This window comes from Pelophylax lessonae (genome assembly GCF_965119305.1).
Source record: "Pelophylax lessonae genome assembly, chromosome: 2".
Lineage (NCBI taxonomy): Eukaryota > Metazoa > Chordata > Amphibia > Anura > Ranidae > Pelophylax > Pelophylax lessonae.
Genome location: NC_138769.1, coordinates 460,868,163 through 460,892,556, shown reverse-complemented (window position 1 = coordinate 460,892,556; position 24,394 = coordinate 460,868,163). Strand labels below are relative to the sequence as shown.

Here is a 24,394-nt window from a genome sequence, read left to right as displayed (position 1 = left end):
TGGTGCATTAAATAGCTACTCCACCCTAAACTAATATTTCATCCATAGTCAGTGTTTGATTTGTCAAATTACCTCCCTTCTTTTTTTTTTTTCTTTCTTTTAAATCTCTCGGGAACTCCAATGAACAGATTTCCTTGGCATATTTCAGCAGCAGTTAAAACCAGACAAACCTCACCTCTTGGCACATAAATGCATTGAGAATAACTAATTATTAGAGCTTAGAGCACAGAGTTCCATATGCACCTTCATTCCTCTATGCAATTTAACCACCTGCCACCCAAGCCAATTCTGGCATTTCTCTCCTACATGTAAAAGTCATCATTTTTTGCTAGAAAATTACTCATAACCCCCAAACATTACATATATTTTGTTAGCAGAGACCCTAAGGAATAAAATAGCGGTCGTTGCAATTTTTTTAGGTCACAAAGTATTTTTGGGGGAAAAAAAAAAACACACTATCATGAATAAAAAAAAAAAACCCCACCATATTTAGCCCTATTTTTTCTATAATGTGAAAGATGATGTTGCGCCGAGTAAATAGATACCAAACAAGTCGAACTTGAAAATTGTTAACGCTTGTGGAATGGCTACTATGGGATTTAAAAATCTCCAGTAACAGAGGAAGTCTTGCGCTAGAAATATTGCTCTCGCTTCAATGATCGCAGCGATACTTTAAAATGTGTGGTTTGAGCGCCGTTTACATTTGCAGGCGTGACCTACGTATGTGTTTGTTTCTGCATGCAAACACAAGGGGATGGGGATGCTTTTACAATTTTTTTCATTGTATTTTTAAAATTGAAAACTTTCCCTTTAAGGTTTTAATTTTTTGATCACTTTTAATCCTAATACAAGGAATGTAAACATCTCTTGTAATAGGCATAAGGCATGACAGGTTCTCTCTATGGAGAGATCTGGGGTCTACAAGTTCCACATCTCTCCTCTATGCTGGAAAGCCTGAGATAAAAAATAAATAAAAATGATAAATTAATCTCAGGCTTTCGGAGGGTCATAGCTCTATGGTAATACCCCACCAGCTGGTGGATTCATTATCCGATTCCCCGATCGCACAAGAGACCAGAGAAGCACCAGAGAGCGGTGGGGTCAACGTCCCCTTCCGCCGCCTGTAAAAGCAATCAAGCAGATAAACAGCTGCTATGATGGCTCTTACAATGTAGGGAATTCGCCGGCTGGAAAAACAAAATTAAATCTGGATGAAACTCAAAGTAAATGACGTCATATGAGGTCTAGCCGGGGGTGGTTAAAAATGACAATGTCGGGCTTCAGAAAAAAATAGTCCACCACGTAAACAATCCAAATGTCCTATGGCCAGGCAAGACTTTGCTTAATATTTTTGCAATGATATGCTGCAACTTCCAACCATTATTATTATCATTGACTATTCTCTACCTACATTTGATTATGCATTATGGACAGTAGCTGACCAATGCAGAGATTAGCAGAAAAACAAAGGTTAACTTTGCTCAGGCATTCTCAAGCCAAGATGTCCAAAAGGGGGGGGGGGGGGCAGGAGATCTGACCTAGAGCTAGTGGATAGCTGTTTTAACTCCTGTGAGTACCCTCGGGTAAAACAAACAGGGAATCGGACTGCCTGAATGAAGCAGTGCCCTTCAGGTAAACTCAACCAGGTTAAACATCCAAAGAAAAAAAAAAAAAAAAAGACGGCCAGGTCTTCGTAGATTTGCAGTGGTCTGATACTCCTTCCATTTCAATATTATCACTTGCACAGTGCTCCTTGGGATGTTTACAGCTTGGGAAATCTTTTTGTATCCAAATCCAGCTTTAAACTTCTCCACAACAGTATCTCGGACCTGCCTGGTGTGTTCCTTGTTCTTCATGATGCTCTCTGCGCTTTAAAACAGACCTCTGAGACTATCACAGTGCAGGTGCATTTATACGGAGACTTGATTACACACAGGTGGATTCTATTTATCATCATGAGTCATTTAGGTCAACATTGGATCATTCAGAGATCCTCACTGAACTTCTGGAGAGAGTTTGCTGCACTGAAAGTAAAGGGGCTGAATAATTTTGCACGCCCAATTTTACAGTTTTTTTATTTAACAAAGTTTGAAATATCCAATAAATTTCGTTCCACTTCATGATTGTGTCCCACTTGTTGATTCTTCACAAAAAATTACAGTTTTATATCTTTATGTTTGAAGCCTGAAATGTGGCAAAAAGGTTGCAAAGTTCAAGGGGGCCGAATACTTTCGCAAGGCACTGTATAAACTTAGCAGTGTGGGTTACCAACCACTTTAAGGAACAGGCCATGAACTAGGGGACCAAGCCCACAAGGGAGATCTTCAGAGAGACATAGGGAAGATCACCACCCAAGGACACTAGCAAAAAACTGAGACTTAGTGGAGCTTGGAGGGGTTTATGCCTGGGCTAGGATGGCTGCTTTTTTTCTAGCCAGTGTCAATTTACCTAAAGGTTCAGCATAACCCAAATAGTCATTAGACATTAACTTCTGTGTCTTGTGATATATGAGCTTTACCAAGTGCCCTAGTCACAAACAAGCATTTAATCTTCAAAATTTGGGTGCAGGCGCAGCTCCACTGCAAGGGAGGTTTTTTTCCTGGAGTTCAGATTTAAATGTATTACTTTTCGCTCAGTTATTTTTGGTTTCATTACAAGCAAAATATATAATTTCATGGAAAGCAATTTAGGTCAGTGTAAATGTCTGGTGTGAGGATTTGGACCATGGTTTTAAACAGTACATGTCAGAACTGCAACTTTAAAACTATATAAACTATTAGTCATATAAACATTTGAATAACTAGTAAGCCTGTGCTGTAAAACAGACAGATAATATATTAGATTAACACTATAGATACCATAATGAGTTTAACTAAACCAACAAAATTAATAAGGCAGACAGATAAAATAAGATTAGTTTTGAATTATACACAGATAAATTATAGGCATAGTACCTGACCAGTACACTCAAAGCTCCTAAGGGTGTCACAAGAGTAGCTGGTGCAAAAGCATATGCGGCAAAGTTTGCAACTTCTCCAGCTCCCACTGAAAGGTAGAAAAAACACACTGTCAGACTATAGAGAGCTCTACTGCATATCCTATATGATAAAGAGAGAACAACAATGCCAGATTTTCTCATCAGAAATTGGTTTGGTTTCTATGGATAACTCATATAGTAAATAACAGAATATAAAAAGGTTACTAGAACATAACAAGACATAACAGAACATACAATTTTAAACAGACGGAACATGACATAGCTGTGGTAAATCTAAAGAAGAATCTACAACCCCATTTCCAAAAAAAGAGTTGGGACACAAAGTAAAATCTACATAAAAACAGGATGTGATGATCTCAAAAACACCCATATTTTATTCTCAATAGAAAACACATCAAATGTTTAACCACTTAAGCCCCGGAGGATTTGGCTGCTAAAAGACCAGGGTTTTTTTTGCGATTTTTTACTGCGTGACTTTAACGGACAATTGCGCGGTCGTGCGACGCTGTACCTAAACTAATTTGACGTCCTTTTTTTCCCCACAAACAGAGCTTTCTTTTGGTGGTATTTGATCACCTGTGCGATTTTTTGATCATACGCTATAAACAAAAAAAAAAGCGTCAATTTTGCAAAAATAACAATATTTTTCACATTTTTTTTATATGAAATTCCCCCCCCCCCCCAAAAAATGTAAAAATCAAAATTTTTTAACATTTTCGGCCAATTTGTTTTATGCTACATATGTTTGGTAAAAAAAAAAAAAATCGCAAAAAGCGTATTTTGATTGGTTTGCGCAAAAGTTATCTCGTTTACTAACAAAAGGGAAAGATGTCATTTTTGGTGTTTTTTTTTTTAACGCGTAATGGCGGCGATCTGCGATTATTTTTTTTGCGGTACTGCGACATTGCGGCGGACAGATCGGACCCTTGACTGACATTTTTGACACTTTTGGGGTTACCAGTGACATTACTGCAGTAATCAGTGCTATACATATGCACTGTTACTGCAAAAATGACACTGGCAGGGAAGGGGTTAACTGTATTGGAGAGGGAGGGGTTAAGTGTGTCCTAGGGGCGTGTTTCTAACTGTAAAGGGACATGGCTATTGGTGTAAAAACAGATCAACGGTCCTACATAGTAGAACCGTCTGATCTTCATTTTTACACCAGGGAGAATGGCAGGCGGCTTGTTTACATAAGCCGTCCGCCTTTCTCCCTTCAACAGAGCGATCGTGAGTGACCGGCGGACGATCGGGTCCGCCGGTCACACGCACTGACTTGTCAGTGAACGAGCCGGGGCGGGCGCGCGCCCGCCCGCAATTGGCTCACAAGTCAGTGACAGGTGAGTGACGTACCCCTACGTCACTCTGCCTGGCCGGGGCTGACCGCCGCAGTATATAGTCGTGCGGCGGTCGGCAACCGGTTAAACTGGGGGGGAAAAAAATAAATAAAAAAAGAAGGTCATTTTGAAATAGGGTAACAAAAAGTGGCAAAAAAAGCTGGTACTAACAAGGAAGAGCTGGAAAAGCATTTTGAAACTAATTAGGTTAATTGGCAACAGGTCAGTAACATGATTCGGTTTAACCACTTCAGTACTGGGCACTTTCACCCCTTTCCTGATGAGGCCAAATTTCAGCTTTCAGCGCGGTCACACTTTGAATAACTATTAAGCGCGGTCATGCAACACTGTACCCATATAAAATTTTAACCTTTTTTTTTTTTTTTTTTTTTTTTTAGACAGATAGAGCTTTCTTTTGGTTGCATTTAATCACCACTGGGTTTTTTATTTTTTGCTAAACAAATGAAAAGAGACTGAAAATTTCGAGTAAAAAAAAAAAAGGGTTTTTCTTTGTTTGTTATAAAATTATATTTTATATAATAATTTTAAAAGGTAATTTTTAAAGTTTAATTTTAAAGTTCATTCTCCTTTATTGATGTGCGGTGATGAGGCAGCATCGCTGGGGCTGCACTGATCCTCTGTGTAAATGTCCCGTGTCACTTGCCAGTTACCGCCTCTTCTCTCCTCACACTGCGACAGAGCGTGAGGAAAGGAATGCCAATAACCGGCAAGTTTGTTTACATGTGATCCTTTGTGATTGGACACAACTGATCACATGGTAAAGAGTCGCTGTAATTCGGCCTTTACAGCTATCACAGAGCACGCAGAATGTGCACTCCAAGGGGCGGGTTTCTGGGAGGACGTCTATAGACACTCTCCCAGAACGAGAGAGCCATGCTGTAGCCATCTTTCAGCTATAGCGTGGGTCTGAAGTGGTTAAAAAGAACATCTTAGAGAGTCAATGTCTCAGAAGTAAAGACTGGCGGAGGCTCACTAATCTAAAAATTGTCGAACAATTTCAGAACAAAACAACAAAAATTGTGAAGACTTTGAGTGCTCAAAAAAATTAAAGGAACACTTTTTAATCAGAGTATAGCATCAAATTAACCCCATCGCTGCCAGGCTCTGCATTTCACTTTTAAACTCAGCTGGCCAGACCATTTTTGCAATTTTTCCATTGCATTTTTATTTTTTCCTTACAGTTTTCAGTTTGTAAAAGACCAACCAAACCTTATATTTTCTGAAAGCACATGACCAGTAGAATAAAAAGAAGGTGCTACGGATTTTAAGGCACCACTGTATTTGCGCAAATGTTTTTTTAAGACAATATTGCCACAAACAAAATACACTAAAATCATTATTAGCAGATAAAAACACCATCAATTTTACAAAATTCCTGCTAAATATACTGAGTTAAAAATTAAATATTTATTCATTTTAAATTGAACCTTTTTGTGAAATGGTGAAAAAAAAAAAAAAAAAAAAAAACTTACCCAAAAAAAGTTAAATATCCAAATTTTTTAAAAAGTCTGAAGGTTTTTATTTTTCACCTACAGCTCTCAGTTTGTAATAGACCCCCCTAACCATATATTTTCTGAAAGCACATGACCATTATGCCCCATACACACGTGCAGATTATCTGCAGACTTACCAAAACCATATAATATGAGGTCAAACCTAAACACTTTCAATTTGTATGCAATCCGGCAGGCCCTTGCACTACATAGAAAAGGTAAGTCTGCAGACAAAAGTCTGCAGATAATCTGCAGGTGTGTATGGGGCATTAGATGTACCAGCCCCACCCCCCCTCCCCCTCCTGGCAGATTTGGCAGTGGCTGCATCCCCCAGGAGGGAGAGGCAGAGCCAGAGAGCAGCGAGGCCACCGGGACCTTAGGAGCTGCAGAACACCCCACTTCCCTCATCCAGACAGATTTTACAGCAGCTGCAGCCCACAGAAGGGGGAGCCGGAGAGCATTTGGGCCGCCTAAGCATCGGGAGCTGCGGGGCACTGTCGGGGGGGGGGGGGAGAGGGGGTCAGAAAGCTGTTGGGGGTAAATGCGTTTACCAGCCCCCCTCCCGCTCTCCATACTGACTGACCTGTCAGCGCTGCTCCATGCTAACAGAACGGATTCTGTTAGCGGCTGCTGGAAACTTCATGAACAAGGGCCCAGACATCAGGGATGTGGGGGCACTAGGGCGGGGTGTCGGAAAGCCAGGGGGTATTAAAAAATAAATAAATAAACCAATCCCTATCACAGAAAGTCAGCATGAGGGCAGAGGAGGAAAGCTGACCGCTACAGGGCAGCTGCACGATCGAGAATGAGAGGGGGGATGGAGGGAAATTGGAGTAGGGGGGTGAAGTAGCAGGTAAGGGGAGTGTTAGGGGGGGTAGAAGGGCAACTTAGATGACAGAAAAGGCAGGTGGAGCAGCGGGTACATGACAGTGAAGTCACGACAAGGAGGGGGGGGGGTGACATTTTAGGTAAATACCTACTGATGAGAGCTATCAGTTTGTTAAGCAACATCTGCTGAACATTTCTGATATATGTTTATGGTCACTGAAGTGACCATGAGCTCAGAGGAGAAATCTAGGCAAGCTGGAAGCCGTGCTGTAGGTCCATACAGACCTGGCAGTGAAAGGGTTAAACTTCTGGGATATTTATCTGGTCAGTTAAATAGCAGAGGGAGTTGTTAATTGGTTTCAGCTGTTTTAGTGGTAATAAAATTAACAGGTGCACTAGATGGGCAACAATAAGACGCCCTCCAAAACTGGAATGGTTTTATAGGTGAAGGCCACTGAAATTCGATAGAACACCTCTGGGACATTGTTTCAGTCCATCTGACACCGCCAGGTTGCACCTTAGTCTGTTCAGGATCTCAGTGATGCCCTGGTCCAGATCTGGGAGGTAATACCCCATGACACCATCCGTCGTCTTGTTAGGAGCATGCCCCGACGTTATCAGGCATGCATACAAGCACATGGGGACCATACAAACTACTGAGTACCTGCAATGAAATTTCCAAAATGGACTAGCCTGCTGCATAATTTTTTCACTTGGGGTGTCTCTGAATTCAGCCCTCTGTAGGTTGATCATTTTCATCAAATGATGTGGCATCCTTTCTTTCCTTAACCCTTACCCAGTCCATATCAGTACAGATATCCAGCATGATGATATTTTTCCCCATTCAGATCTGATGTGTTTTCAAAAAGTGTTCCTTTAATTTTTTTGATGTGTATATCATCATCTATGGTACATAATATCAAAATAATCAGAATCTGGAGAAATCTTTGCTCAAGGGAGAAGACCGAAATGCAATATTGGTGGTATGTGACTTTTTAAGCTCTCAGAAGACCCTGCAATAAAAAACAGGCATGATACTCTGATGACATCACTGTATGGGCTCAGAATTCCTTCCAAAATTCACTGTGAGCACAGTTCACCATGCCATCCAAAAATCAAGGCTAGAAAATCCCTCTGATGTAGGGATGTCACTACCGTGCGAATGCACGAAATTCTGAGTTTCTGTACCCGCACAAGGCAGTTCAGGGGCCTTGAGGTCCAGAATTGAATGTACCTTTCCCTCCTTTGGGACCATAAACCAGTTTGAATAAAAACCTTGAAACTGTTCCGATACCATAACCGGGACAATCACACTCTGAAGCAACAGGTCTTGCACCGCCACGAAGAGAGCTTGCAAATTGGTCTGGGGAAACATGCTCCTGGGAATCCATATGGTAAAGGGGAATCCACCACAAAAAGTGTCTAGCACCGCTATGGGACTCCCCATCGCATCTATATCACCACGGGGCACCTGAAAGAGCACCCCACAACCTGCAGCAGAGAGAGAGGGACCACCCCACCAGAGTAGCACCGGTCTGCACCAGAGACAGCCAGTATACACGTGCGGCATCCAGGGGCAAAAAGGAAACCCAGGAGTCAACACCAAGAGAAAAGGAGGAGCTCCCACAGCCAAAATTGCTGCCCAGAGGCTCCACTGTCATGGTCGCCGCTGCTAATGCACGCCGGACAAAACAAACATGCCCGCCGGCCTATAGATTCACAGTCCCCAAAGTAATGGCGCCAACTACGGCAAAATGGCCACATGCAGGATCCACAAAGCTCCCAGGGACTCATGGGGGATCCCTGGAGTCCAGGCAACAGCCACCAAAGGGAGGGGGAATCCGGGCACAGGACCACCATCAGTGATCAGCGCCCCCCCTCAGCTGTAAAGTCTACCTGCCGGTACAGTACAGATCATCATCCCCTACCATCTGCCAACCGACCACGCTACCCCAGAAGGGGGGGGTGTACCAGATGGGACAGGGACCTCCAAACATAAGGGGGGGGGGGGGTCGGGGGAACCCGCCGGTCCGACACTCCCAGGGACGACCTGTATCTAACCCAAACCACATCAAGAGGGGGAGGGGGGACAGCTACTCACCATACCAGGAATCAGGCAGGCACCACTACAGACCGAACCTCCTCACCACCGAAGTTTGGGGGCTGTCGGCCAGAAGAAATGTTGCAGCTCGGGCCAACATCTGGTCATATGCGACCTGGCAAGGAGTTCAACTCGCAGGCCAGCCCCCATCCAGTGGGGCTATGTCACGGTCGACCCAGCGCAGAGCTCTGGTCTGTGTGCACTCCCTGGCCAGACTGGGATCTATATATCCAGCCCATCACCCAGTCAAGCAGTTGATTGTGGATCTCACAGGAAAAAACAGGTGAAAAAAAAAAAAAAATGTAAAAAGAAAAAAAAGTGCCAGGACCAGAGAGCCCAGTAGGGAACTAGGTCCTTACTCCTGACTAGACAGAAAAAAAACTGAAGGCCTATAGCAGAGAGGGGGATTTATACCACTTAGGACTGTCCATAGGCATAGCAAAGTCTTTTTTTTTCCTAGTCTCCTACTCCTAGAGGGCAATATAACCATATGGTTCTGAATATGGAGCGCTGTGTTCATCAATGAAGGAAAGAAATATGGGTTTATGAGATTTGCATTATGTTTTATGTAGATTTAACACAGCATCCCAAATTTTTTGGAACTAGGGTTGTACAAAGATATTGTAATGTTAATAACCAGGTTTACCCAAGTGGATAACCTTTATAATTTCTCAGCAATGTGAGTGTGGCGTGTGTATATATGCACTCTATCAGAAATTACTTTATGATGCAAAGGCTTGAGAACACACACACTGCCCCTGTTTTTTTCAATTAAAAAGAAACTGAAAGTGCAGGTGATGCTGAACCTCAACACAAAGTTACATACACCTTGACACATACGTTAGTAACCATGGCACATGTACAAATAGTTGTGAAAAAATTGATACACTTCTAGTGAGCATGTGAGATATTATATGTTCCTGATAATCCTAGTTATTCCACAATCTAAGTTACTAGCACTGCCATAGAAACAGAGAAACTGTATGAAGGGATATAGAATACATGTACACCTTAAAAAGCCAGATGCCTATGCATTAAAAAAACCTTCTGTGTGCAGCAGCCCCCCTAATACTCACTTGAGCCCCGTCTCGATCCAGCGATGTTGCACGAGAGTCTCAGCTGTCCAGGACTCTCCATCCTCATCGGCTGACACAGCAGCAGGCGCCATTGGCTTAAGCACAAAGACACTTCAATTTTTTTCTTCATTTATTAGCACTTTTTTTGCTTTCAAAAGGAATGTAAACATCCTTGTGAAAGCAATAGGCATGTGACAGGTACACTTTACCTTGCCCGTAAAAGCATTCAAAACACCAAGATCAGTGTTTTTTTTATTACTTTTAATTTTTTTTTTAAAAATGCGCTGTTGACATCTGGGTAAAACAGAGTCATCGCTTCCGGGTTACGTGTCAGCTTGTCACTGGGGTCAGCCGGTGGGACAGGAGACCCTGAGCAAGAGAGCCGACCTCTGGCTCGAATAAAAAAGTACCGAAATGATGCCTGCAGCTGCAGCTCAGGTATAACCACTTGAAGTCCAGCGACGTAGGAGTATGTCGCTGGTCGGCAAGTGGTTAATAATGGAAATTATTCATTATTCATTTGGACCAGCTTGACCCAAGCATTTTAAAGTCACAGTAAACATGGAATTTCACTTTATGCAAGTCTGTACGAAGCATATAAAGTAATCCTCTTCCATTAAAATAACCACCTGAACCACATGCGCTGCTGTTACTGGAAGTTTTTTTTATCAAAACTTAAGCCTACATGTAGAAAAAAAAAAAAATCATCCTCTTCCTTTAAAATACCTACTTGACAGAAGTCCAGCCCACCACAGCCATTCTTTAAGATATGCATGTCCTCCTTGACCTACAGGCAATGACAAAACAATAATGAGATGTTGGTATAAATGTGATATGGTCTTCTTTAGAATGGTAATGCACAGAATCAATGTAATGTATTCTTATACATCTGCACATATTACAGTTCTTTTAATAGCGCCAACCACTTTACAAGTTATTTGAAAAATGTATTCAGGCAATTATATATTATGTTGTCTATAAAGCCAGCCTTGGCTTGTGTTTTCAGTGTTACTGAGTTAACATATTATCATACTGATGCTACTTATAAAAAAGGGACCCTGCAGCTAAAATGCAAGGTCAGTTTTTTAAAGTCCCCTCTCCCCTCCATAAAACGCAGCATAAAGCTTTAAAAAATTCATGTAGGGGGAAAAGTATAATATAGGTGGGAAAATAGTATAGGATGTCATCCTTCTAAAAAAAAAAAAAAGATCTGGAGAAGGAATAACCCAAATCATTCTAAAGCTGGCCATACACTGTGCAAATTTCGAAGGACCCGGAATGAAAAATTGTTAGATGAACAATGGTTGCATCAAGTCAGATGCAGCTGCTGTTTGGGTATTTAGACAACCGCTGACACCAGCAGACAGAACAAAATAGCTGCAGCTGGAGATGGATGAATCTGCTACATTTCTTTTTATACACCCTGCAGGTAGAAGAAAAAAAAAAGAAACCCGTGTTTGGCCAGCCTAACCGTTGCAGTGTTTTCTTGCAAGATTGGAAGCACTCACCATTCCCCAGGATCTAGTTAAGGAACATGATCTCACACCCTGTGCTACAAAAGCAGGAGGATTGTCAACTACTAGATTTAACTTTTTCTTTGCAAAAAAACAGAACTTGCAAGTATAGGGTTTTGATTATATACATATACAGTATATATATATATATATATATATATATATATATATTTATTACACACATATACAATCCCTTCACTGGCTTCCACTCACCCAACGAATAAAACTCAAAGTGCTAACAGTAGTTTACAAAGCTATCCACAGCTCTGCCCCCAGCTACATCACTAACCTGATCTCAAAATATCAACCAAGCCGCTCTCTTCGGTCCTCCCAAGACCTCCTGCTCTCTAGCTCCCTTGTCACCTCTTCCCATGCTCACCTCCAGAGCTTCTCCGATTCTTTGGAACTCTCTACCCCAATCTGTCCGACTGTCTCCTAATCTAGCCATCTTCAGACGATCCCTGAAAACCCTTCTCTTTAAAGAAGCCTATCCGGCTACTAACTAATAACACTGTTTCACTTGCTCCATCAGCTCATCCCCCACAGCTATTGCCTTCTGTATCAATTGACCCTCCCTTTTAGATTGTAAGCTCTAACGAGCAGGGCCCTCTGATTCCTTTTGTTCCAAATTGTATTGTAACTGTAATGTCTGCCTTCATTTTGTTAAGCGCTGCGCAAACTGTTGGCGCTATATAAATCCTGAAATATATATATATATTATATATATATATATATATAGGGCTGCAACTAACGATTATTTTCATAATCGATTAGTTGCCGATTATTTTTTCGATTAATCGGATAAAAAATCATAAAAAAACTCAATATGCCTTTTTCGTTCATTTATTGCCCCCCGGCAACACCAGTGATGGGGCACTGTTTACATGTTGCCATGACAGAAATCATACCCTTGCTAACTCTACTTCCTGGCACCTGTATTTTGTTATACTTTTTTAAAATTGCTGAATGGTAATTTTACATTGCGAGACCACGCTGCAACTAAGAGTCAAGTGTTTGGCTTGCAGTTGCAGATCAGTCCCTTTTATCTGAAAAGGGGGCGGGGGGTAAGGCTGGGTTCACACTGATGCGAATTGGGACGTGGGTTTTTCTGTATCCAATTCGTATGTCAGGAGAGTGTGACTGGCTCTTAATGGACCCAGTTCACAAAGCTCTGGGGCGGCTGCAGAGCGGTTTGCAGGAAAGTCCTGTGCGTTTTCTGGTCTGTTTCAGGTCTGAATTGAGCCAAGAATTTGGGCCTGATTCATTCCTGAAATGGAGAACAGGGATGCACTAGATCCCCTGTTGTAAGCTGCTCCACACAGAAGTGTGAACCCAGCGTGATAGGTGGTGCTACATGTCCAACTCTGCAGCATGCGTTAAAAATGCTGCAGCTGTGTAGTAAAACATTTCAGCCACAGCATGTGTACAGCCCTATGTGACTGCATTGTTAGGATTCGGATGCACAGCCAGGGGTGGCGGTAAATCCATGGCTTAGCCGCCCATGTAAAAGAGTCCTTAGGCTGCATTAACACTGCATTTCCTGAACATGTGACAAAGTGCATGGGAAATGCATGTTTTCTCACACATTTTAAAAATGTACTGCAAAATCGCATAGTGATTGTGGTGCCATTCATTTTCAATGGCACTCTAAAAAAAGTTAGCAGACCCACGATTTGTCATGTGGCAAACTTGCAAAGCCGCATACCTGAAAATGTTCTAGAGCTTCTATGGTGTGTTTGTCAAAAGGTAGGGCAGCCCATTCAAGTGAATGGGCTGCCCTATGTGTAAAAAACAAGCTTAAAAAAAAAAAAAAAATTATATATATATATATATATATATATATATATATATATATATATATATATATATATATATAATCAGTAACATTTATAATCAGTAACTTTATTTACCTTCACACCCCCCTCTCTACTCACCCCGTTTTCAGCAGAAGCACTACATACAACATTGAAACTCTGCAGCCACTGAAGGTTAGAGTGCACACAGAGCATGGTGAGGTCAGGAGAGCAGAGCTCGGGATTCAGGGAAGAGGAGGGGCAGGCAAAGAACTTCTTACCTAAACACTGCCGATCACAGGGGGAGGAGAGGGGGAGTTTCAGGACCCAGCAGTGTTGTGTTGACTCCCTCACTGACATCACAAGAAGGCGGAGAGGAAAGGCAGAGAGGAAAGGAGGAGGGAGGGGGAGGTCACGGAAGTGCTGAGCTGTGAGAGTCTGAGACAGTGAATGCAGCCGACGGCTTCACAGAGGAGACAGGCAGGGAAAGATGCAACTAATCGAAGGATCAACTAATCGATAATTACAATCGTTGACGATTGTAATTATCGATTTTATCGATTAGTTGTTTCAGCCCTCTATATAAGATAGATATATACATAGATACACACACACACACACACACACACACACACACACACACACACACACACACACACCTACAGGAATGATCAGCTTGACATAAACATAATTTTTACTTCCGTTTTTTGCAAAAAAGTGCAATGTGCCCTCGGCTTCTGTTTAAGGCAGAATTTCAGTTGTGGATTCATTCCAAGATACTTGAGATTTCATAAACCGAGCGATTGGGTATATCTGGACTACTTTCGTTCTATAGGAGAAATGCTCCATTCTTACAAAGATTACTACAATAGCTTTTATGAAATGTCAGGGGTTAGAGTGGCTAGAGTTGAAACACTTTGCTGCTTATGGTGACTTAGTAGGGCTCCATGTTTAGAACAAATTCCTGAAATATGACATGGTTCTGTGAGCGATTCTAGGTCACCAAGGCCTGGCTCGAGAGCACATCCACTGTTTTATTGCAGTGTGAATCTCTATAGGAAAGACGTCCTCTCCCAGTTTCTGTGTTGGTAACTATCATCACTGGGACTGGAAATGAGGACATTTCTATCCAACAGGAAGAAAGAGCACAGTAAAAATGTGACAATGGTTTGTGTATACACAACATTTGTGTTCTGTTTGCAGTACTACAGCTGTATACCTGCTCTCATAGAGCCCTTCCTAGCCAGCCGGAGAAGTCCTTTCTTTTTTAAGATGAAGCTTCCTCCAATGAATAAACTGGAGCTGATCGCCAATATGAGCCCGATATAAAAGTCATATTTTCCCTTGTCTTGGCTCATCTTGAAATGCTGCTAATCCAATCACATTGGTATCTGTACTACAGACCCAGACATTGACATTGACAGAAGAATACGATCTCTTATGAGGAATCCACTGTTACATCTGTAAGAAAAAAAGAAATAGTCAAGTCATTTGCGGTAATTGAGAGGTAAACAAAAATAAAAAATGGGGTTGATGTAAAAAAAAAACAACAAAATTTTAACGTACCGCAACCGCACCGAAACCGCGTGCAAACGCCTGCCAGAGGGTTTAATTTTGAAACAAAGCAACGCTAACAATTCAGGTTTTGATAGCGTGAACAGCACTTGTATGGATAATAATATTCTATATTGCGGAGACCGCGTGGCGATGCTGACTTCTCCCGGGTTTAAAATATATATGCTAAAAATGGCTAAAACATAATTTCTTAAAATGGCTAAAACATATTCTCTTAAAATCACATATAATACCCAATTTTACTAATAAAAACATATAAAAGCAATAAAATACATCCATATTTAAAAACTAAATAATTACAATAAATTAGGCGAATCGTCTCAGTGCATAGGCGTTTGAGGGGCGTTTTTATTGCCTCTCAAATGCCTGCTTTTAATGCCAATGTAAACTCAGCCTAAAGGAGACTGGATCGTCCAATTAGGGCCACCTGAAAAACTGCCAGGCAGACCCTATCAGTCTGCCTGTGTGAAAATGCCCTTAAGCAGCACCTAGACTAAGGCCCCTTTCACACAGGCGGACCGTTCAGATCCGCCTGTCAGTTTTTTTGGCGGATCCGAACGGTCACCCCATGCATCTTTATGGGGCATCGGATGTCAGCGGAGACATGTCCGCTGACATCCGATCCGTCAAATCTGGACGGATGGAAACCCTATTTTCCATCCGTCCAGCGGATGGGATCGCATGAGAATGGACAGAGAGTTTGTATGGCTGAATTTGCACCGCAATCGCACCTAACACGCATAGGACCCTTTTTTTGGTCCACAGCAGAATCGCATGGTGGTTCACACTAGTGCGATCCGATTCTGTGCGAACTTTCAGATAGTACTGCGATATGCGATCTGATCTGGGGGTGTCGTTTGCCTTTAATTGACACCCCCAGCGTATCGCATATGGCAGTGTGAACTGCCAGGGGTGTGAATGCGATGCGGGAACACGCTGTGAACTGGCACTAAGGGAGTGTATGATGAAAAATAATACACAGCAACAGAGCTTTCTGAAACAAACTTTCACTGAGAACTCATAGGGGTGAATTTTCTAAAACTGGAGAGTGCAAGATCTGGTGCAGCTCTGCATAGAAACCAATCAGCTTTCAGTCTGTCAAAGCTTAATTGAACAAGCTGAAATTAGAAGCCGACTGCCTACCATGCACAGCTGTACCAGGTTTTGCACTTCCCTGATCAGACTCTCAGAACAGCACAATATACTTTGTTTATCAGAAGTCTGTTGGAAACATCCTCACAAAAACCAAAAGGGATTTTTCCTTTTAATTTTCCATAGTGCAAAACAACATCTGATCTGCCAAAGTTGCTGTGTGGCAACACGGGGTTCTTGGAGTAATTCATCCCTCAAATGGTAAATGAAGTCCCCTATACTCACTATGAATTATTCAGATACACAGCTCCTGACAGCGGCATCTGCTTCCTGGCTTCTGAAGAAACACTGAGGCTCAACAGCAAACCACACTAGGTGGATGACATTCTCTTATCCTTATGCACCTGGTGAGTTGCCATTTTTCTATTTTTATTAAAGTCTTTTCTTATATACTGCACTTAGTTTGCTACCTCTGCTGTTTCCTTTATATATTGCAGTGATCCCTTCAGTCTCACCGAGGAGCTGCCACAGATATTTTTGGACCAATGGGCTTAGTCAAATCCTCCAACCTCACAGCACATTCTCGTGTATGAATGAATATGTGAATATATTATAGTTCAGCTGTATCCCTACCTGTGCTATTCTCAATAATTCCTTGTTAACTACCTCAATACTGGGCACTTAAACCCCCTTCCTGCCCAGGCCAATTTTCAGCTTTTAGGGCTGTTGCATTTTGAATGACAATTGCGCGGTCATGTAACACTGTACCTAAACCAAATTTGTGTCATTTTTTCCCCACAAATAGAGCTCTCTTTTGGTGGTATTTGATCACCGCAAGGTTTTTTCTTTTTTGGTGCACAAATAAAAAAAGAACGAAAAGTTTGAAAAAAAAAAAAAAAAAAGTTTTTTTGTTTAGGTTATAAAATTTTGTAAATAGATAAGTTTTTTTCCTGCACTGATGACGCAGCACTGACGGACACTGATGAGGAGACACTGATGGGGTGGCACTGATATGCAGCATTGGTGGGCACTGATAGGCAGCGCTAATGTACACTGATAGGCAGCACTGATGGGCACTGATAGATGGCATTGGTGGGCAGCACTGATAGGGAGGGCACCAATGGCAGGCTCCCTGAGCTCTGTTTGCCATCCCTGGCTGGTGGTCATGGGTGGGCATCCCTGGTGGCTCTAGTGGCACCCCCCCCCCCCCAGGGCTGCACTGGTAATCAATGTTCTGATTACCAGCACAGACCCCCCCCCCCATGTGATCAGTGAGTAATTAGAAATACTCACTGATTCCCCCCCCCCCCCCCCGGCCGCAGTACAGATCCTCTCTTCTTCTCCTCACTGACAGGATCTCTCAGGAGGAGAAGAGATCGAAGCCGTTACAACGGCTGTGTTTACATTACATGACAGCTGTGATTGGACACAGCCGTCATGTGATCAGGAGGGCCAATCACAGGGCCCTCCTGCAGCATCTTGTTGCTCTGTGTCCGAGGGACACAGGCACATCGAGATCCCGCCGCTGCGCGTGCCCGCGGCGGCGCAATCTCACTCCTTCTGAAGGACGTTCCAGAACGTCCGATCAGAAGGACAAGACTCCCACCCAGCCGTATATGTACAGTGGCCGGGTGGGAGGTGGTTAAAGTGATTGTAAAGGCAGATGATTTTTACCTTCATGCAGTCTCTGCATTAAAGAGGAAGTAAAATTACAAACCTTAAAGTTTTACCTATAGGTAGTGTAAGTATCTCCTAAATTTGCACCATTTTGGAGATATTTACTGTCCATGCAGCCAGTTACGTCACTGGCGCATGCGCGCTGAAGGAACGGCCGCCCATGCCTTTCTTCAGAGCAGTGTGTCGTGACCGGGTATAGATGGATGCTGTCTCCAGCATTGGCATTGCATCGCTGGACCGCTTCATTTTCAGGTAAGTTTAACATAATGTGCTAGTATGTGATGCATTCAAACACATTATGCCTTTGCCATGCAGATGAGGCAAACAAAAAAAAAAGTGGGAGCGGGTTACAACTACTTTAGGAGGTAAAAACCTTCTGTAAGCTGTACCCCCCAAATACTTACCTGAGCCTGATCTCGATCCATCGATGCTCCCTCTCTCCCCTCACTGGACATTGGTTTCCACGGCTGTCAATCAAACCCTGTGAGGAGAGAGCTGATCCCTTCAACCACTTGACCTCCCGAAGATCCCTCCCCCCCTTCCTCACCAGGCTATTTTCTGCAATACGGCACTGCATTACTTTAATTGCCAATTGCGTGGTTGTGCAATGCTGTACCCAAAATAAACATATGTCCTTTTTTTCCCTCACAAATAGAGCTTTGTTTTGGTGGTATTTGATCACCTCTGCAGTTTTTATTTTTTGCACTATAAACAAAAAAAAAAAAATCTATATTTTTTACTTTCTGCTATAAAATATACAATAAATTCAGGTTTAGTTACTGTACAACCTGCTCATTAACACTGCCAAAAATACCCTCTGCTTTGTTGGACACAGATGAGGTTACAGTCTGCTCTGTCCTCTGGCAGCACAGCCTGGCTGCCTCTCAGTGCTGCCCTCCCAGAAGGCCAGTGTTCAAAGATTTATAAACTCACAATAGTAGTTTTAATTATTTTTTAAACCACTTCAGTTCCGGTAGGTTTTACCTGCCGATTTTCAACCCATTTTTTATTTCTGTGATATGGCACTGCGTTGCTTTAACTGACAATTGCGCGGTCGTGCGACGCTGTACCCACATAAAATATTTTTTTTTCCCCCACAAATAGAGCTTTCTTTTGGTGGTATTTGATCACATCTGTGGTCATTCCACCAAATGATCGTCGGGTCCCGGTGGCCATTGCGGCCACCGGACCCTCCGATTGGCTCCTGCTGTGTCCATTCACAGCAGGAGCAGCCAAAATTTTGATCCCACAAACACATAGGATGACCTAACAGGCAAAACCATCTGGGTCACTCCTTGGACAAATGTGTGTACCAATGATAGAGAAGCAATTGGCCAAGACTTGTCTTTTAAATGGTACCAAGACTTGTTTTTTAATGGTACCAAAGGCTAACTTCAATTGCACACCTGACTGAAAAAAAGTCAAAATCCCTCCTATCACATTTTAGAGGTATGAAATTCTCTAGCCTGACACCAGGGGCACATAGGATTTTCATGTCCTATGGTATACGATTCTGGAAGAGGCCTTTCTGGCTCTCAGTATTGTGCGGATGACCACCTCAGAAGCTCCTCTATCCTTCAGAACTTGGGTTTCAATAGCCAAGCCGATAAAAAGAGTGACTGTAATGAAAGATTGGCCCCTATGGCAGGAGGTCCAGTCAAGCTGGAAGTGGCCAAGGGCTGTCAACCACCAGGTCCACAATATCAGTATACCATGTTCTCCTAGGCCAAACTGGCGCAAAAAACACTATTTCTTTCCACTCTAATCCAGCATAACAGACACGGGATAAGCTGAATTGACAGAAAAGTATATTTAAGAGAAAACCGGTTGCACGCTGTCATTAGAGAGTCTACCACAATTGCCTGCGGGTCCCTTGTCCTGGAGACAAACCTGTTAAACTTTGTATTGAATCTGGAGGCCAGAACATCTACACCTGGTGTGCCCCATTTATGACAAAGTGCACTGAATATATTAAGATGAAGGAGACCACTCCCTCAGTGCCAATTGCTGGCAAATGAGGATATCTGTCTGTCACTTTTCCATTCCTAGGATATGAACTGCCAACATAGCCAGAAAAAAGTTCTGCCCATGACAGAATAAGATTTGCCTCCTTCTGGGGCCTCCCTGATAATTCATATATGATAGAGCTGTAGCATTGTCTGACAGGATCCCGACTAGAAACCCCTGCAGCTGCCCCTTCCAGTGTAACAGAGCAAGACGAATAGCTTATGGCTTCCAAATTTGGAGAAGTAATAACCTTTACTGGGGAGACCAAGTCCCCTGAACCACTCCATAACCTGTCAGACTCGCATTTGCTGCCATCACCTTCCAGGCAATTAGTGGAAACGATTTTCCTGCCTCCAACCTCCGAAGAGATATCCACCAATCTAGTGCCTAAAGTGTAAAAGGATGCAAATCTAGTGCCTAAAGTGTATAAGGATGCAAGGACTTAACAATCCAGCGACTGAGCCTTCTTGTTCCATTCCAACAGGATATTCCCCTGTAACAGTTCGGAATGTAATTGAGCGCATGGAACAACTTCAAATGATGGCAACCATCTTTTCCAGCAGTTTCATACAGAGACAAAATCATGAAAGACCTGCAAATTTTGAGCAGACACACCAGATTTCTCAGAGAAAAGCACTTTTCTGGAGGCAGAAACACCTTTCCCTGGACACTGTCCAGGATCGGGCCCAGATACTCTAGTCTCTGCACTGGTTCCAATGCAGATTTCTGCAAATCGAGAACCCTGGACTATGAGAGACATTTTGCCTCAATTGATGAAATGACTGTTTTCTGAGCAACAGATCATCCAGATATCCATAAATAGGTACCCTTAGGACCCCTAAGACTCCGAAATGGGGTCTGTACTTTTGTGAATACTCGGGGTTGTGGCCAGCCCGAATGGCAAAGCCAGAAACTGAAAGAACCAGTCCTTTGTTGCAAATCATATGATGTGCGGAAAAGATTGGGACATGGCATCTTTTATGTCCACAGATGCTAGAAAGTCTCCCTGCTAGAGAAAAGCCACCATTGAATGAACCAACTCTATACATAATGTCTGAACCCTAAGAAACTTAGTTCAGACTTTTGAGGCGCAAAATCAGCCAAACAAACATCGCCGTATGGCTTTGGCACCGTAAACAGATTGAAATAAAATCAGAGGAAACTTTCAGTTTATGGAACGGATTTGATTACCCCTTGTGCCAGAAGATGGAGGGCCTGAAACTGACATATTTAACCTCATAAACCGCAGAGAAGGGAACTACTAAAACTCCAATCTGTACATGTGGGTGACCGTAGAGAAGACTCAACTGTCTGAAACCACCAAGTTTCTGAAAAAGCCAGCAACCTTCCCCCACCCGAATGAGTGGGGGCACCACTTCACTGTGAAGAGGACTTGGACTCCGGTTTTGCTGACTTGGCTGCCCAGGCCCCGAGTCCTTCCAGTAGCCTGGGAGTGTTTGTTCAAGAAAGATCTGTCACAGCACAGGGGATTATTTGGTGTCCTAAATTATGCAAGGCAGAACGTGAAAAAATTAATCCCATCGTTAAAAGGTTCAAGGCTATTGAATACATTAAGCGTATTCTGTTACATAGCAAAAGCTAAACTAGCGGTGTTGTAAAAACCATGACAAATTATGGCTACATTATTAGTATGCAGAAGGGTGTGTCCTAAACATACTATTTCTTATAGAAGTGATGGATGATACTAAACATATAATATTCACAAACCATTTCCAGGAACTAACTCTATAGGGAAAACAGTATGCTTCCATCTTAAATGTGACATCTGAGAACACTCTGCCCTGTACACCTAAGAAGCCACAATGTCTTTTCAATGACTATCACTTACAGTATCTCACAATAGTGAGTACACCCCTCACATTTTTGAAAATATTTTATTATATCTTTTCATGTGACAACACTGGATAAATTACACTTTGCTACAACGTAAAGTAGTGAGTGTGCAATTTGTATAACAGTGAAAATTTGCTGTCCCCTCAAAATAACTCAACACAGCAGCCATTAATGTCTAAACCTCTGGCAACAAAAATGAGTACACCCCTAAGTGAAAATGTCCAAACTGGGTCCAATTAGCCATTTTCCCTCCCCGATGTCATGTGACTCGTTAGTGTAACAAGGTCTCGGGTGTGAATGGGGAGCATGTGTGTTAAATTGAGTGTTATCGCTCTCACTCTCCCATACTGGTCACTAGTTCAACATGCCACCTCATGGCAAAAAAAAAAAAAAACTCTTGAGGATCTGAAAAAAAGAATTGTTGCTTTATATAAAGATGGCCTAGTATATAAGAAGATTACAAAGAAACTGGAACGGAGCTGCAGCATGGTGGCCAAGACCATACATCAGTTTACCAGGACACGTTCCACTCAGAACAGGCCTCCCCATGGTCAAAGGAGTTGAGTGCACGTGCTCAGCATCATATTCAGAGATTGTCTTTGGGAAATAGACATGAGTGCTGCCAGCATTGCTGCAGAGGTTAAATGTGTGGGAGGTCAGCCTGTCAGTGCTCAGACCAAATGCCGCACACTGCATCAAATTGGTCTGCATGGCTGTCGACCCAGAAGGCAGCCTCTTCTAAAGATTATGCACAAGAAAGGCCGCAAACAGATTGCTTTAGACAAGCAGACTAAGGACATGGATTACTGGAACCATGTCCTGTGGTCTGATGAGACCAATATAAACTTATTTGGTTCAGATGGTGTCACCTGGCGGCTACCAGGTGAGGAGTACAAAGACAAGTGTGTCTTGCCTACAGTCAAGCATGGTGGTGATTGTGTCATGGTCTGGGGCTGCATGAGTGCTGCTGGCAATGGGGAGCTACAGTTCACTGAGGGAACCATGAATGTCAACATGTTCTGTGACATACTGAAGCAGAGCATGATCCCCTCTCTTTGGAGACTGGGTTGCAGGGCAGTATTCCAACATAACGACCCCAAACATACCTCCAGGATGACCACTGCCTTGCTAAAGAAGCTGAGGGTAAAGATGGACTGGCCAAGCATGTCTCCAGACCTAAACCCTATTGAGCATATGTGGGGCATCCTCAAATGGAAGGTGGAGAAGCACAAGTTCTCCAACATCCACCAGCTCCATGATGTCGCCATGGAGTCGTGGAAAATGACTCCAGTGGCAACCTGTGAAGCTCTGGGGAACTCCATGCCCAAGAGGGTTAAAAAAAGCTGGAAAAGAATGGTGGCCACACAATATATTGACATTTTGGGCCCAATTTGGACATTTTCACTTAAGGGGGTACTCACTTTTGTTGCCAGCAGTTTAGACATTAATGGCTGTGTGTTGACTTATTTTGAGGGGACAGTAAATGTACACTGTTATACAAGCTGTATACTCACTACTTTACATTGTAGCGAAGTGTCATTTGTTCAGTGTTGTTGTGAGGGGTGTACTCACTTTTGTGAGAAACTGTACATACAAATGCTCTAAAACAAAACTTGAAATACACAGTAGAAATGAGAAACACAGAATGGCAATGGTAGTCACTGTGTAAGAGACCTGTCTAAAACATGGGCTTAGACTGCAACACCACCCAACTAAGTGCCGGTTCACACTAATACGACTTGTCGGGCGACTTGGTCAGCCTGGCAAGTCGTGCACCGTCACGGTCCATTGAGTAGTACAGGACCGGTTCTAATAGGAGCAACACAAGTCGCTCCGACTTAGAAAAAGGGTCCTGTACTACTTCGGGGCGACCTGGAGGTGACTTGCATTGACATTCATTTTATGAAGTCCGTGCAAGTCGCGCTGCACGCGACTTCACAGGTCGCCCCCTAAGTCAGAGCAACATAGTGTGAACCGGCACTAAGGCTTCCCCATGTTCTTAAACAAAGCTCTGCCTAAAGTTCCACTTTAAATAGTCATAAACCTCATTCACTGGAAACCTATATTTGTAAAATCCTGGAACTTTACAGCATAACTTGTATCGTGGTCAGGAGGGGCAATTAATCTTTTTCCCTTTGTGACCAGAATAAAAGTATTTAGGTCCAAATGTAAAACAGCCCTTGCCATAAAAAAAAAAAAAAAAAAACACATTAATAAACCCTGCACCAAGGAACTAAGAACAAATAAATTTGTGTTCCTAGTTCTCAGACCCAGTTTCTATCAGAGAAATTAGTCACAGAGCTATTTTCAAGTTAACGGACACAAACTGATGCTGCTAAACTCGTATCAGGCATCCGAGCTTCAAAAGACTCTGGTCACAAATTAATCAAAGGGTAAGTTCACCTCTTAATGATAAATAAAAAGGTGAACAAACACCTAATATACTGGTCATGCATGCCACCCCCGCTGCACATAGCGACTGTTATGCCTTGTGCTGTTAATATAGTTGTCCATACAGTGTGGTCACACTGACCAATAAGCCGTTGTCACAGCTCCCGGGTGAGTATTCATCATAATATTCGCAATGGCAAGCACTTATCAGTACAGCATGACCATGCCTAAAGTGGTTAACCCACACTGCTAAATTGCTATAATCCTCGGTTTCCCAATGCTAGGTGCTCCTGTCACTGTGTTTTATAAAAAAAATAAAAAAAAATGCTGGCTTTACCCGATTTCAGAGCGCTGATCAGTCATCACGTGATCCGCTGCCTCTCTCCTCTCCACGCCTGACAGCTGCAGGGGGCGAAACTGAGATTCCCCCGCTAACATCAGTCAGGAGGGGAGGAGGAGATAGCCGGCCGGTCACGTGACAGCCAAGCAGCGCTCTGAAATCTGGTAAAGCCAGCATTTTTTTTTTATAAAAAACACAATGACAGGAGCACCTAGCATTAGGAAACAAAGAGGATTATATAAGATAATAAAAGGTATTTTAGTAGCAGAAGGGGAGGGGGCGGGCACCTGAAACAGG

The 24,394-nt window shown here is 42.8% G+C and overlaps 1 protein-coding gene across 2 annotated transcripts in view; it reads right to left on the bottom strand.

Annotated features, from left to right (window-relative positions):
* Positions 1–24,394, bottom strand: part of NIPA2 (NIPA magnesium transporter 2) — a 54,794-nt gene that overhangs the window by 13,050 nt on the left and 17,350 nt on the right. For both annotated transcript variants that reach the window (XM_082245614.1, XM_082245615.1), the window contains exons 2-4: positions 14,381–14,622; positions 10,585–10,641; positions 2,955–3,045 (exon numbers count right to left, since the gene is read on the bottom strand). In XM_082245614.1, the coding sequence (XP_082101740.1) occupies positions 2,955–3,045; positions 10,585–10,641; positions 14,381–14,519 (287 nt within the window). In that variant the 5' untranslated portion in view covers positions 14,520–14,622. The remainder of the gene's footprint in view (positions 1–2,954; positions 3,046–10,584; positions 10,642–14,380; positions 14,623–24,394) is intronic.